Below are 16,385 nucleotides of genomic sequence, written 5' to 3'. Positions count from 1 at the left end.
GTATCTAAGCTGAAGTATTGTTCTCTGAGGCAGGAAAAATGCTGTATTTTCGTGCAAGGGGAGAACAGCTCTGAAAAATGTAGGATGGGCTGTGCTAAACCTTTTTAAATGTACCATGTGATCTCCCAAGACTGCTAGGAAGCCGCACCGTTAACTGGATCATCTTAGGTCACAACAGCTATGCCGGAGGAGGGGAGACAAGAATTGCCCTTTGCTTTTAACAGCCATTCCAGAGAATTAAAGAGTGAACTCCTTAAAGCAATCATCACAACTATCACAACTCCTCCCTGCCACCCTCTCCCCAAAACCAACAAAAGCCAGGAAATTCACAGGAATAAAAATCACAAATTCCATAATCATTAACCCTTGAATGCATTCGTTTTTCAACCAGTCGCACAAATGACACACCTAGTAACCCCCTCAAAAAGTCAAGTCTCAAAACGTAAAGAGTAAATGCACTTAAAGGAACAGGCTCTTCATTTTTTGAGAAACTTGCACTATTAGAAGAGATCAGAGCATCAGGGTGTGAGTATTGTCAAGAAGTCGAGAAAAATAGGGCCAACAGTGGAATTCCGTGCAATGCCACTTGATGGGCTTAGCTGATACTAAGGTTAGGTGGCCTATGTTTATAATTAAGTAATAATGACTGAAGCTCAAGCTACACACAGCATTTCCTGAAGATTACTGACCGGCAAGAGGAGTTGGCCTCCTGAGGCAGTGCCTTGGGCCAGTAACCCCAGCTGGTCCACAATACCCAGGAAATGCCCTGGACCTCAAATGGTTCTGTGATTTTAATAAATACAAGAGGAAAAGGTTTAATATCGGCTTTCTACATAAAATAAACATTTGTTTCATTCTTAGAATACCCAGACTTTAGAAAACGAACTCTGCAGGGGTTAACTAAAGAGTTTCCTTAAAACTTCTTAAAGCTGGTTAAAAAAACTTAAACATAAATAAAAAGCTGACTTAAATATGTGCAAAAAGAACAACTTTTCGTAGTGTTTTAACTACACGAAACTTATGCAAAAATGTTTGCATAATAACAATCTAGCCAACATATGGACACTCAAATCTATATTTAAGTTTAATCTATATTTATCTGACTCTAACTCAGAAAAAGAAAAGAATCCGTAGTCAGGTTTAGAGAACTGATTTATCTCACTCAGTGGAAACAAAACTATGACGGGGCAAGTGCATTCCTCAGACCAAAACAAAACCCACTGAACAACTCCCTCTTCCATCTTCTGTGAATCTTAAGTCATGAATCTATAGGGCACTATATACCAGACAGATGCCAGCAGACAAACTGTTTCATTGTTATTCCAACCAGACACAGACTTTAATAAACTTTCTCAGGCGTTTAACTCTTAATCATCAGGTGCTACTCTAAACCAGGAAGTTTTAAGGGTCTTACTTGATCAGAAGAATGTGAACATTTATTTTTGCTTTCAAAGAAAAAGCAAATCCAAATTCTCCAAAGAAGAACTCTCCTCTCGAGGCCCTCACAACTGCAGAAAGCCACCCCCTGATCTATCGGAAATGTACCACGCACACTGGAAGTAGAGAAAGACACATAGCCTGCAGGTCTTGTGTATTTTAGAGAACTTTGGTGTTTATATTACCATTCACAGCCCCTTTCTCTGCTGGCCTTGAGGCTTGCTGATTAGCTGGTAAACCTCTGAACGGGTCAGTCTGTCCAGAACTGGAATTTCCACTTCGGAAAAAGCACAGAGGTACCTGACATCTGTTCCTTGAAGGCCTGCACTACAACCTCCAGACTTTCGGGGGAAATTCCTACTTCTGCTTGATGGCAGGGAGGTCAAAGTTGTAAAACCTCCAGGGGCTACGCCTGCCTACAGAATAGAGCACAGTCCCCACAGACCTCTGGTTTCTGGCTCCTAGAGAAGTCTCCAAAAGAGGAACACAATTTTAAGAATATGAACCTATTCCTCTAAATAATAAGACCAGAAGCATCCAGGGAAGCCCTCAATCTCCACCTAAAATTTGGTACTGCTTAGAATTAAATAATTTGAATATTAAAACAGTTCCCTAATCCTTGATGAGGACTCTGAAGCCCAGAGAAGTGAACTGATTTGCCCAAGGTGGCTCAGCTTCTGGGCTACGTACAGCTTGTCACTGTGGGTGTTCTTGCCACACTACTGTGCTGTTGGGTCTTAATTAAATATCTCCATTCTTGACTCTTATCTGCCCTGTAGATGGTGAGCCTCATGCGGCAAGACACGGGCAGCAAGGTTTGGTAACCGAGGTGCTGGGCACCACAGAGCACGCTGGTAGTGCAGATACCTGTTCTATTAACAAGTGACTTCAGTTTCTGGAAGCTACACCCCAAACATCACTTTACATTCAGCTACCTGTTACAGCATAAACTGGCACTGGACTGCCAATCTCTCCACTCCCCACCCACATACAGGAAGTGGGCTTGGCATGTTTTCTTTTTCAGTACGGAACCGTTTTTTTTTTTTTTTTTAATCTTCCTAAATTATGGGTAATATGCAAAAGAGTATTTTAATGGTTGCTTTATTCAAATATATTTTAAGTAACTGCTTCCTTTATATGCATGGTATTCCTCCACCCTGCCTTAGAGAACTCCAGCGTTCAACGGAGAGGCCGGCTGCCTCCAACCCTTTTGTTCTGCAAACTTTGAAGTTTTAGCCTTACTGCGCAGCAGGGATTTAGGGAGCGTGCCTTCTCACATATTTTAAGATTAGATGTAAACTTTCCTGAAAAGCTCCAAGAGTTAAGCTTCTAAGAGTGAGCTCCAATCTGATTCAGTATATTTAGTACTTTTTTAAAAGTCCTCCCCGCCCCCAACCCAGACCTGCATTAGCAAAAGTTAGTCCCAAATGGTACCGCAGAAACATTTCATGCATAGAGTTTGGTTTGGTTACCTGGGTGGGGGAAACAAGAGCAGGTGAAACTACTGTGGGAGAATTGGTGCTTCTGTGCCCATTGGCTTCTGGAAGAAGAGGCAGGGGGTCGTGTTTCACGGAAACCACCACCACCGCATCCACAGGCTCCGAGGGGCGGATACAAAGTCTTTTGGGGGAAGAGGGGCCGCAGATATCCCCCGACCCGAACACGGACTCGTACAGAGCGCGCTTGGGCGCAGCCTCGGATTTCACGTCGGGCCCGACCTGGCTGTCTTTGGGGAGGATATAGGTGTTCCCCAGCGAGGGCGGCTGGGGGCGGTGGTGGTGGGAGGGATGGGTGGGGGGGTGGTGGGAGTGGTGCCGAGCCGCCCCGTTCAGAGCCTCCGCGTAGCAGCCCTGCGGGGCGGGCGAGCCCAGTTTGGTGCCGATGCCAGCGATGCTGTTGAGCGTGGCGATAGAGACCGCGCCGATGCAGTGGTTGGTGTAGGTCTTGGAGAGCTTGGCCGCCTTCGAGAGCATCTGCATCCTGGTGCCCAGCAAGTTCTTGCCGATGGCTTTGTTCTCGTACCAGGTCACATCGCCCTCGCTGCAGTGGTCCCGGGGCCGCTGGAAGAACGCCTTGCAGAGTGGGTTGCGCTTCGACAGGTACTTCACGAAGCTGGCGTAGGGGCAGAACTCGGTGCCCGTCTCGTACATGCGGGGCAAGTTCTCCTCGTCGCTGCTCTCTGCACGCTTCTTGCTCCACGACGACGAGCGCGACTTGTGGTAGGGCCCGAGGGACTTAAAGTAGACGAACTTGCGGCCGTCCTCGTCCATAGCCAGCCCAAAGGAGTCCTCCTCCAGCTCGCGCTGGTTCTCGCGGCCGCGCGTGCAGAAGTACATGCACGTCTCGAACCAGACCTTGTTGAGCAGCCCGAAGGGCGTGTTGGTGCTGAAGACGCTGGAGGTGTAGAGCTTGCGCAGGTCGGCACGCGTGATGGCTTGCTTCTGCACCACCGGCCCGGCGCCCTGCTCCTCGAGCTTGCGGATGACCGCGGCCAGCGTCAGGTTGGCGCTGCGCAGCTCGGGGTCCTTGGTGAGGTCGAGCGTGCGGCAGTACGGGGGCTCGTTGAGGTAGCGGTTGAGGGAGCTGCGGATGCTGATGAGCGACGACTTGCTGTAGAGCTGGCCGCTCTTGGAGCGGGCCTCGGCGTAGAAAGAGCGCAGCACGCGGCACAGCGCCCCCTTGTCCATGGTCTCGAAGTCCGGGCTCTGCGCCTTCTCGCTCAGGTACTCCCGGAAGATGCGCACGGCGTAGCGGGTGGCCAGCCGGGTGTTCTCGCTCAGCCGGGCCCGCTCGGGGCGCTGCAGCACGTCGGGGTCCAGCTCGGCGCTGTCCCCGGGCGGCCCGCCGCGGGCCCGGGGCGCCAGCAATCGCGGCGGCGCCTCGGGCTCCAGCGCGGCGCTCTGGTCCATATTGATCATATGGACCGGCTCGGGTTCCAGCTCCTCCCCGGCCGAGTCCTCGGGCTCCAGGGGCTCATCCCAGTCCAGCCCCATCTCCTCCTCCTCCTCTTCCTCCTCCTCGTCCTCCTCCAGCCCCCCACCTCCGTCCTCCTCCTCCTCCTCCTCGTCCCCCGTTATCTGCACCTCCTGGATCTCGTCGTCCTCCTCCTCTTCCTCCTCCTCCTCGCCCGCGCTGCAGTAGTGCGGGCGGCCGTGGCGGCGGCCGCGGCCCCCCGCACCGCGCTCGCCCTCGCCCCGCTCCCCATTGTTCTCGGCGGCGGCGGCGGCGGCGCTGGCGCTGCCGCCCGCGCTGGTGTTACAGTCCCCGCTGCCAGGCATTCTCGCCATATTGCCGTCTCTCTGCCAGTCCTCGGGCAGGGCGCATGCGCTATATTGGACCGCAGCGCTGAGAGCTTTTGTGTTTAATGACCTTCAGCTACCGGGAGGCAAAGCCGGGCTCTTAAAGGAGCCGCGCTCCAATTGTCAGTTTGGAGCGCAGCTCCGGAGGGGCAGCGGCGCGCAGGGGATGGAGGGGAAGGGAGGCGGGGGTAAGTTAGACAGGGAGAGGGTAAGGACGGGGGCTGGCTGGACCCTCTTCCTCCCCAAGCCCTCTCCTCACTCCTAAGAAAACTTTGAAGGCGGGGGGAGAAAGAGGAGGGAGAGCTGTCGGTGGGGGTGAAACACTCCCAACTTACCCTCTGGCGAAGTGGCGCGCGGGCCCGGGCGGGAGAGAGGGAGGGCAGGCGGGAGGGCGGGGCGGTCTCGCTTCTCTAAGTAATGCCCGAGGAGCAGTGCCCCTTCCACCGCCCCCTCATTGCCCCCCGGAGCCGGGGGTTCCGGGAGGCGGCAGCGCCGGGCCGGCCGCGGGTGCTGCTCGGAGAAGCCCGTGTCTGGGGCCGCCCGGAGCGGAGCGGAGCAGGCAGGTTAATGAGCAGGGTGGAGGAGGCACGGCGAGGCCCCGCACCCTCTCTGCGCCCGCGGCCAGGGCGCAGCGGGCGAGGCTTGGGAGCGGGATGGGGCTGGCGGCGGCTGCTCCCCCACCTACTTGCTGGCGGCGAGGCGCGGGGGCCTGGGGCCAGCCGCACGGCTCCCAGCTCCCTTTCCGACTCTTGCAAAGAAGCGAAACACGCCCCACGTCAGCCTCATCCCTTTCGACTTTTCCAACAGCCTCTTAAGCTGTCATTAAAGACCTGGGGCGCTCCCCGTAGGTCTAGGGCAAGTCCGCGCCGGTCCCGCCAGCCTGGGGAAGGAGCAAGAAAGACAGACTTGGGAGGGGCGGGTGGGAGGGGAGACACCGGGAGAGGCGCTCGGGACCCGAGGGACCCCTCCCCACTCGCGCTGGCCGCCGCCCTCCGTGCCTCGGAGCACACTGACACAACTCCCTCTGGCGAGGCGCTCCACCTGGTTGGATCTAGAGCAATGCCCGTTCCTAAGGCCCGTCGGCGGGCGAGCGGGCGGAAAAAGTGAACTTGGGTCTCGGCCGCCCCCGCCCCCGCCACAATTCCGGCAATTCGGATCCCGGGCGCACTCGTTCCAAGTTTGCCAACCGCCATTCTTTCGCCCTCGGGGCTGCGCTGCCTCCGGCGCACGGGGGCGGATACCTCCGAAACTGGAAAGGCGGCCAAAGAGCTCGCCGGGTCCCGCTTTCCCATAGGAGACACTGTCCCACTTCCAGCCCAACGCCCGCCCCCGGCGCGCCCAGACTCTGGGCGCGTCCTCGCGTCGCCACCTCCCGCGCTCTCCCGACCCAGGGGCAGCGCCCCCAGAGCCGCCCGAGACCTCGTCTGTTTTCTTTGGCGGCACAGCACTGGCCACCTCCGGAGCTCGCGCTGCATCCTAATTTTCTCCTCCTCGGGCAGCCCGAATGTCCCTTGGCGCTCCCGCCAGCTTCGAATCCCAGAGGCTGGGGGGAACCAACTTAGCCAAGTCCTAGCAGCGCGACCCCGGGACGTGCCGACCCTGCAGTGAAAACAGCCTCGCCAGCTTCTCCAGGGGGTCCTCGGATTTGCCCCCGAGTCCTAATTCTAGGCACTTCGGTTGTAGAAGTCTTGTCAATTGCCTGTCCCCTGCTCCCTTCCGGATCCCCCGTCTTGCTTTCAGGGCAGTTTATAGTTTTATGCATCAATACAAACCCATCCGTCAATTTGTAATTTAAAAACAAAAGAAAAAAAAAATAAAAAGTAAGGGGCGGGTAGACTAGGGCTCTGGGCCGTGTGGGTGCCTAAGTGGGAGTTGACGGTGTCTTCAACGATCAGTGCTCGCCCTACGCGTGTTTCCTCGGCCCTGGACGCGGCAGAGCGTTGGGGAAACCGCGCCAGGTGTGAACAAGTTGCAGCAAGTCGGTGCCTTCTGGGCCTCCTCCCGCTCCTCGGGCGCGCACGCACACACATACACACACACCGTACACACACGACACACGCTTTCATCCGCCCTGCAGTCCACTGAGGACAGTCCGGGGAGGTGAGAAATTAGATAGGTTGCACTCTTCCGGAAACATCCCCGAGGTGCTGCAGGCTTTGTCCAAAATGCACTGTGCCCCCAGTAATATGTAGGAAGGCGTTTGTTTCCCGGAGCTCAGGGCAATAGCTAAGTTAGTTACACACGCGAACCCGCGCACACCACACCAGTCGCACTGGGCTACTTCCGGAGGGCTGGCCCTTTGTGCCAGGATGCTCCCAGGTTTTCTGGACGCCCGAGTATCCGGGAAGCGAATTGCAGCAATGCTGAACCCTCAGGTGGGCACCCAAAAAGTTACCTACCAGGGGCTGCTCTCCCGCGGCCCTCACGGGCAGCGCAGTGCACCGAGGGGCTGCGCTCCCGGAGGGGCTGGGGGACACCGGCCCACGCTCCAGCCCCGGAGCGGAGCGGCTCCCCAGGTCTCCCAGCTTAAACGGGCGAGCCCCCCTCCCGCCCCCAGCCCAGCTCCCCTCCCTGCTGGGCGAGCTGCTTTGAATTGCTTGCAATTTGCCGGAGGCGGTGTGCTGGGTTGGACGCTCCGGGAAACAAAGCAACCAAAAACAGCTCCCAGTTGACGTCAACTTATTTCCAGAAAAGAAAATAGTTTTGTGCTCCCAGGACAAAATACCCCCCAGGGCAGGTCTCTACCGGCAAAAGCCAAAGGGGAGAGGGGGGTGATGGGCAATGGCAGAACCAAAAAACCCCAAGTGCAAATAAATTTTTAACGGATGTAGCAAAACAACAGCTTCAGATGCTGCCTGGACAGTTGGCAAACAATGGGCAGGACCCTCACAGGCATCAGGAAAAACGCACCTTGGAAAGTACGCCTTGGACTGATTTTCTGGCAGCTATGAATCCCCTTCGTGGCAGCAGCTCCTGAACAGCTACCAAAAGTCTTTGCCCATTAATGATTCTTCATCAAATATGGGAAAAGACCTCTTCAGGTTAGAACCTACGTAGCTATCAGGAGGAACACCCAGAAAAGCCCTTCCTGACACAACCAAAGACAAATAAATAAGTTGCTTAATTTTTAAAACCGGGTGATGCAAAATTACAGTTGAATTTATAAAGGAGTTAAATCCCAGCTTTAGGAAATGATTCCTTAAAAACATCCTGTGGTACCATACACTTGGTACCAAACTGAGAGCATCATAAAGGCTTTCTTCTTATTATTTGGTAAGGAGGCTGTAGTGGTTGTCTTCTATCAGCCCCGCTGGGATCATCCACTTTGACTCTGCCCTATCATGAAGTCCCCTGAACTCCCCCACCACTTATGACTGATGGCTCTTTTTTAAGGATGATTTCTTTATTTCTTGTGCAGAATGAATAGCTTCTTTACATAAACTGATTGCAGTCCTGTAGGAAACATTTATAATAATTATTTCACTGTCACAACTCATTATTATAAAAGCTGTCCCGAGATGTTTGTATCTTCAGCAAGATGTTCCCCATTTTTTTAGCTCTTTCCTAATGATTAAAAAGTACCATCGGTGTATTTGTGCTGCTCCATTTCTTAGATTACTTGAAAGTAGAGATATGGTTATTTTGGGAGGAAAAACTCCAAATATTTCCCCCTCATTTTATAACCCTTCTACTCCAGTTTCATATTCACATGTTATGAGAGGTTATACCACACAGATACATATTCAGCTCTTTTCCCTCTTTGCTTCCAATCTACAGAGCAACATCTGTTAGATCATTGGTGTAGTTGCTTTTTATCTGCCCATTTCCTCTGCTACATCAATATACCTTTGTAGTATAGGTTAGAGCCTGGATCATGATGAGCACTCCAGTCATTTACATTAAATGAATGAATGAACAGATCTGTTTAGTTAGATCTATATTTAGCAAGAAACTTCTTGGTAAAAAAAAAAAAAATCGTAAAATATCATGGGTCTGGATTTCTACATTTAAAAATCAGGACAAAAAGCAACTGCAAGACGTTATTGTTTGCAACTTAAAATAACTGAAAAGACTGCTTTGGTTTGCTATTTCCCTACCATAATCGTCTCTCTGGTAGAACATTCTCTAGGAAGTGACAGCAGAAGTAGATTGAGGGACAGAGAAATGGACACATCAGTGTATTAAAAGAGATCGTTTGGGGAGGATTTAAATTGATAAATTCAAGAAATCTTGTGGGCTCTTGGGGCCAGAGACCAGAAAAAGCATTTGGCTCATCACGTTCAAGTCATGCTTTCTTTTTTACATTATGAAATGTTTTTTAGAAATTTAGAAATAATTTTACATTATTTCTTTTTACATTATGACCAAAAGAGTCATAATGTACAATGGAGGTTAAATCGTATTTCAAATTTAAAATTATTCTGATATATATTTGTTTCCAAGTTTCACTATGAAAGTCTGTTGAATTCACTTGAAGATCATCTTGAGTAGTATGTTTGGAACTCCGATGAAAAACAGAACCCATGTAAAGTGGAAGCAAAGAAAAATAACTCCAGAAGAGCGGAAACTGTGTCTTATATCTTACTGCGTTTCTGGTTCATTTTCAACAAATTCCTTAGCATATTTTAGCAGAGTGGTTGGCACATAGTAGGCACTCAGTAAACACAAAATATTTGTATGTGGGGAGAGAGCTAACCTCAATAAAAGGATGTGTAGCAGATTGGTTAAAATGTCATCATTGAAAAAGGACTGCATGGGTTTGAATCCTAATTTGGCTTTACCAGTTGCCTTTTTAATTTTTTAATTATTTTTTAAGATCTTATCTGTTGACGTAATCGCGGCATTTAACAGGGGGCTCAAACTTACAACCCCGAGACCAAGAGTCATGTCCTCTACCCACTGTGCCAGCCAGGTGACCCATCTAGTTGCCTTTTTTTAATGTGTTGGTTCTCTCATTATTTTATTATCTGTAGTTAATAGCTCCTACCTCATAGGATTACTTCAAGAATTGAATGAGTTAATAAGAGTAAAGCACTATATAATACAGCATCTGGAACATTAGTAAACATTCAATTGTTAGCTCTTTATTTATGAAGGCTCTATTTTCCAGGCTTGCTTATAAAAAAGAAAAGCAAGGCCAGGAGGGTTCACAAAGATTAACCCAATGGCCCAAGGTCTCCCAGACCTTGGTAGGGCAGGGAAGTTTGGCTTCATAGGCCACCCCTTAGCCACCTGACTACATACAGCTTTCTGGGAACCAAAGAATGAAAGAAGAGGAGTCTTCAAGGGAGCAATCACCTACCGTTAGAATACTTCTGTGTGTCATTTGATTTGGGAATCAATTTTTGCCAAGCCAACATAGTACTAAGCTGAGTCCTAAGCTTGGATTGTGAGCAGAGCAGAGATGCCCTAGGAAACTATCGTCTTTGTCATTCAGTACCTAAAACACTAGTACTATTTTCCTGGGCTGTTAGAAAGAAGGACTCATCTGTGTCTTAGAAGAAATGACAGTCAAGAATGTTTGAGGCCAAAGGAATGCCCACAAACCCAACCAACTAGAATAAGGTGTTTTCTATTGAAATCCTGAGCTGCTCTGCCTAAATCTCCTGGGAACAAGGAGGGTACTACCTATTTTTATCATTGGTGCTTTGTCACAAAACAGGTCAGTGTGAACTTAACATAGTGACAGGAGTAGAATTTTTAGTTTCTAATTGCCACCTGGTAACTACAATTCTTGATCTTTCTACCTAATAATCACCTTCCAGTCCCTGGGCTGTTTGTAAAACAAGCAATGTATGAGGGGAATGTAGTTTTCCATAAGTAAATTGTATTTTTTTGTGGAGCTTTAAAGTGTGCTCTTTGTTATAATAATGGGATAATGAAACCACTTGGTTAATAAAAAGTCAAATGTAAAGGCTGTCAAAGTTACACATAAAATCAGTGATATTGTTTCTTCTCTTCTACTCACATCTCTTTAAAGGATAAGTGTGACTGAAGTGGACGTTAGTCCTCCTGTTAATAAAATGTATTTCTATGCCTTGCAATACTAGTGAAGGTAGAAAAAGAAGTAAAGATAGGTGTTAGTGTTATGTCACAAAAACATATACATTAAATAGTGGAGGAGCTATTTACAGTTGTCTTGGAACATAAAATATTCCTGAAACTACTTGCTACCATTCAGAATAGTAGCCTATTCAGTAAATGCAAAGCAAAACCAACAACAACAATGTAAAAACCCACTTTATACCGAAATGTTGGTATGAAAATGTTATTCTCATATCTTTAAATTGTTAATATCAAGAAAGATGGCCTTTTAAGAAAGCAATGAGGCAATGTCTCAAAAGCCATAAAAATGTTCATGTTCTATGACCCAGAAATTGCTTCTGGAAATTGTCTTCTTCAGAAATACCTCATTTTCTTTGTATTTTGATGAAGTCTGCTTTCTTGCATGTAGCCCACTTGGACAAATGAATTTTGCGGAAGCTGTCACACAGTTTGCTCTAGAACAACATTTCCTAATGTCCTGGAGGCTGCTTTTGTTTACAAAGTTTAGAGAGTAATTATTTGTTGAATGAAGGAAGGAAAAAGTTCAATTAGGGTAAAAATCACGTCTTCTCAATGTTCTATAGCAATGTCAAGCGCCCTTGGATGAATATGGATAATGATGGTGACGGTAAAGGATATAAGATAGGATAAAGCAAAATAAAATCTAAAGCTCACATTTCAATACCTTCACAACTTTGAGAAGTTTAAGGACTGGATTTTGAAGCTCTAGATACCAGAAATTGGTATCTAGACATATCCTGGCAATTCACAGGACGTGTGGAGGAGTGGGTATATACCTGCCCCGTGGCTATGTTTCTAAATGAACTAAAAAAGAAAAAAAAAAAATCCCCTTTTAAATACCCAGAAGCACTAACCCACATTTTGAACTAATTGACTTACTTTTTCTTAGGAAAGCTTAATTTAAGTGATAGGGGCATATGGGTTTATCTGAATTTTTAAAGAGGCCCTGGGATGGGGGGGGTGTTCTATTTCTTTAATTTGTTGCTGGAGATCCAGGCTTTGCACCTGATGGAAGAGAACAGCCTTGGAGAGGGGTGGGAAAACAGGAAACCTTATGACCGCTCTATTTTGGGAATCTAAGTTTGTAAGGCCCGGACACAGCCGATACCAGTACAGAACTTGTAATTCTTCATGTTTACTCTTCTTACTGTCTCTGCTTTGATTAGGATACCCCAAGGGCCACATGTTGTCATTATTCCAAATAAAAGCAGACTCCTCTGTCCATGATTGCATCTGTTTTACCGTCTTTTCTCTCTTTATGGCTCATTCTCTTAAAAAAAAAAAAAACAATTGGGCAAAGCTGGGTCTGTCCTTCTTTTCAGATTATAAAAGCAGTGAGTCTTCATTGGAGAAGATTCAGAAAGTACAGAACTCTGGAAAAATATATATGTGCCATATTTCTTCTTTAACATTTGGTAAATGCTTGCTGCGGTCTGGTTTTTTGAGTTAGCACTCTCTTGGGTTGTTCCCGTGAATATATGTGAAGGCTTTTCCTATTTTCCAGATGAGTAGGTACCCAGAGGACTTAAATAACCCACCCAACATCACATAGCTAATAAGGGTCACTCTGAAGCACCTACACTTTCTTAACAATCCACCAGACTGGAAGTACTACTTCCGGTGCCCAGAGGAAAAACACTCTTTCTACTCGGGTATATTTCCATGAACTCAATATCACTGGTTAACTGTTAAAGTATGACGTAATTCAAAATATTGTAATCAGTAGACTTTTGGCAAAAAATGCAGAGTATGAGTTCATTTGTTGAAAAAACGGAACTAAAATCATATGTGCACATTTTACAAATGAGTCTAGCAAGTCTAAAACCACAACAATGATCCTACCCTCCCCACCCTCCATTCTAGATGTTTCCATCACACGGCCTGGCACACCCCAGATCTTTCTAAGGGATGCTGCCTTGCTCACGCCACTGATGAAGGGACAGATTTGCTAAGCTAAGTATTCTATCATATGACCACCAGCCCGATGGGTTGGATCAAGGATATGTCCTTGGGACAAGCAATCTCTAGGCTAACTAGAACCCTGGATTAAAACTCTTGAGCCAAACAGTCTCTCTCTCTCTCTATAGGAAACAGGACAAGAGTGAGAAGAAAAGGCAGCAGAGCCACTGAGTCAGCCCAGACCTGCTCTGAGGGCTTGTTCGGGCTGAAAGCCCTGGGAGTGAGGGGCAGGGAGCTGCCCTGTATCCAGACTTCCCTTCCAGTCTGGCCCCCAAGGGGTCCTACTCTCCTAGAATCCTGACCTTGATTTCTAGTGAGGTTCCACTTCCATTATAGTCCCCCTCTATCCCTACACTTAACCCCTTGCTTATAACCAGAAAATCCTAACTGTGCCTTCACTCTTAGCCTGGGTCCATCTCCCAAATCTCAGACTTAGTGACAGTCACCAAAATTCACCCTCTATCCAAAACTGAAACTTGGACAGCATCCCTTCTTCTTCCTCCTCTCTCATGCTCTCTCTCATGCTCCATTTCTCCTAAAGCCCAAAAAGCCCTGCCAATTCTCACGACTTGCTTGCATTTATTTATTTATTTATTTAGCTTACTTTACTTACTTTTAAGTAAGTTCAACTTACTTACTTTCAAGCCCAGCGTTGAACTCACAACCATGAGATCAAGACCTGAGCTGAGATTAAGAGCTGGATGTTGAACTGAGCGACCCAGGCGCCCCTCACGATGCCTTTGAATCCATCTATTGTCTTTCATCCAAATGTGGATTAATTGTCTTTCCCTCTGTATTAGTCATCTTGGGCTGTAGTAGCAAAGTATCACAAACTGGGTGGATGAAACAACAGAAATGTGTTTTCTCACAATTCTGGAAGCTGGAAGTCCAAGACCATGGTGCTGTCAGGGTTCTGGTGAGACCTCTCCTCCTGGCTCGTCGAGAGCTGCCTTTTCCCTGAGTCCTCACACAGCTCCTTCTCTGTGCATGTGCGGAGAGAGACAGATACAGATCTCTGGTGTCTCTCTCTCTCTTCTTGTAAGGACACCAGTCCTACAGGATCAGGACCCCACCCTTTTCAGCTCAACTGATTACCTCCTTAAAGTCCCCATCTTCAAACACAGCTACCTTGGGAGTTAGGGCTTCACATATGAATTTTGGGGGTACACAGTTCAGTCCATAATTCCCTCCAAACCTGCTCATCCTCCCTTATTTCCCGTCTCTGCAGGGTACTCAACCGAGGAGCCCAGGAGTCACCATGGCTGTTCCCTCAGGTTCAGGTCCCAACTGTCCCATTCAGCCAGGGCTCTCCAGTCCCAATCCACACCAACCCTGCTGTTCTGTGACTCAGGGAACAGAGGAGAAGCCAAGGCTGAGGCAGTGCCACCCACGGACGAAGGAACAGCCTCCACAGGTGTCCTGGCTGTGATTAGTTTCCTGTCCTTGGAGGTCCATGTGATGCCTTCAGGTCCCTTAACTTGGCCTATTTTGTGCAGGTTCCTCTTTCTTGGAAACAACAAACACAGACGAAAACATGCTCCCTGCCAACTCCTTTAGTGGTGCCCACCACCCCCCACCACCCACCTTATTATCTAGCTAACAAAAGTAATCGCTCTTCCTTAAAAACGCTTTTCTCTCCTCCTGTATACCTTGGCTCGTACACCCTCAGCCTGACATTCTCTTCATCCCCTTGCTTAAATGGTTGAACTTTTTGGAATGATTCCACATGTTACCTCCATTTGGAAGCCTTCCCCGCCTTCAGCGGACTCACGGGGCTCTTTCTCTGCAATAAGAGAGTCTATCGTAGTGGTGGCAGGAAACCTGGATTCAGATTCTGCTTCTGCCACTTACGTGTTCTTTATTTTAGGCAAAATTCTTTGCCTCTTTATGTTTGTGTCTTTGTTGATAGCATTGGCGGCTGCTGTGAGGATTAAATGAGTTAATACAGAGGAAAAGCTTAGAACAGTGCCTGGCACACTGTAGGTGCTTAATAAATGCTAGCAGTCGTCATGATCCTGTGCAATACGTGTCACACCCACCATTGGATGGTGAGACTTTTGGTCTCAACTCAAGTCCTCTGAGGCACCTTCTAGAACTGATGGTATCTGGCCAGTCTTCCCTATGCTTCCTGCCATTCTGGGCAGACCCCTGTTTTAGCAGTTGCATGTATTATAATTGCTGGTCTCTCCTTAACCAGACTCCTTGGACTTCATTAAAAGACAGGAGATGATCATGATTATTAGTATTAGTGTTAATACTAGTATTAGTACTCACTTTGCCCAGTATAGTTACTGGTACACAGAAGATACTCAGCAGATGTCTGTTGCATGTGCTACAACTTCAAATTTACTTGTCTGTATCATCCATTAGTCAGCAACGTCCTTGTATCCATCTTATTCTTTGTATAGGGAGAGGCAGTGGTGGTAAGTTAGACTGAGCATGGGCTCAGAGCCAGACATCCTGCTTTAAATCAAGGCTGTGCCCCTTCCTACCTGTGCAATCATGAGCCAGCCACTTTTCCAGCCTCATTCCGATGAACTTGACCCTTACCCCCAGCGTGGATTCTAGTTCACTGCATCGTGCCTTATGTCTGGACCATCAGTGACCATTCACGCCCCGGGCCTTTGTCTGTGCAGTTTCCCACTGCCTCAGGTGTCTTTCCCTCTATGCATTTGATCCATTCCCGCTTAACTGGTAAGACCCAGCTCAAGTGTCTTCGAGGCTTTCATGAAGCCATCCCCGCTCTTTGTCCTATGCTAATACTTCTGTATTCTTTTTTTTTTTTAAGGTTTTATTTATTTATTTGAGAGAGAGAGAAATCACAAGTAGACAGAGAGGCAGGCAGAGAGAGGAGGAAGCAGGCTCCGTGCTGAGCAGAGAGCCCGATGCGGGGCTCGATTCCAGGACCCTGGGACCATGACCTGAGCCGAGGGCAGAGGCTTTAGCCCACTAAGCCACGCAGGTGCCCCATTTCTGTATTCTTTTATTATAATAGTATCTCCACTGAGAGGCTCTGATGTACCTGTATGTGTGCATATGTTCCTAAAGATCAGTTTGCAGGGTTGTAGAACATACAGTATCTATTTAAAACAAGCCAGAGGAAACATTCAAAGGAAAAAGATACTCATGGCTATATTGTAGATTGATATGATAATGGGGGCTCAGTCTTCAAAAAAGTCAGACCAACTTTTCTTTAAAGAGTAGCTATTCTGGGAGTCAATGAGAGGAAAGGAGGCGAAGAATTCATTAATACCGGTAAGGTCCTTTGAAGATGAAGACGGCCGGGCAAGAGTATTAAGTATCAGATTTCTGTGTAATTAAGGATCCGGTCTATTCCAGATCAGCTCCATCTCTGGCACAGCCTCACTTTATTTTTGCAAACAATTGAATTCTTTCATTCATAACCTTTCCCTTCATTTGATTATGGCTCTTAGGGGACACATCAAAGGGCTTGGAGATCATCATTTGAATCAGGTTGTCTTTATATATGAGGTGGTAAAAATGAAATCCTTATCTTCCTTTCTGTTTTCCAAATGGGAGGAAGCCATTCTCTCTTTGAAAACGAAGGGAGGGGCGCCTGGGTGGCTCAGTGGGTTAAAGCCTCTGCCTTCGGCTGGGGTCATG

At 48.0% G+C, this 16,385-nt stretch overlaps 1 protein-coding gene across 3 annotated transcripts in view; it reads right to left on the bottom strand.

Annotated features, from left to right (window-relative positions):
- Positions 1-16,385, bottom strand: part of KCTD1 (potassium channel tetramerization domain containing 1) — a 178,060-nt gene that overhangs the window by 85,587 nt on the left and 76,088 nt on the right. The window contains exon 1 of one of the 3 annotated variants that reach the window (XM_032310239.1): positions 5,072-5,632. The exons of 1 other annotated variant lie outside the window; for it this stretch is intronic. Coding sequence is in view for 1 of the 2 variants with exons in the window: in XM_032310237.1 (XP_032166128.1) it covers positions 2,910-4,724 (1,815 nt within the window). In the remaining variant the exon portion in view is untranslated. One more of the 3 variants, XM_032310237.1, reaches the window with a different exon arrangement.

Source organism: Mustela erminea, chromosome 13 (genome assembly GCF_009829155.1).
Source record: "Mustela erminea isolate mMusErm1 chromosome 13, mMusErm1.Pri, whole genome shotgun sequence".
NCBI lineage: Eukaryota > Metazoa > Chordata > Mammalia > Carnivora > Mustelidae > Mustela > Mustela erminea.
This window is presented reverse-complemented; position numbering and strand designations above follow the sequence as displayed.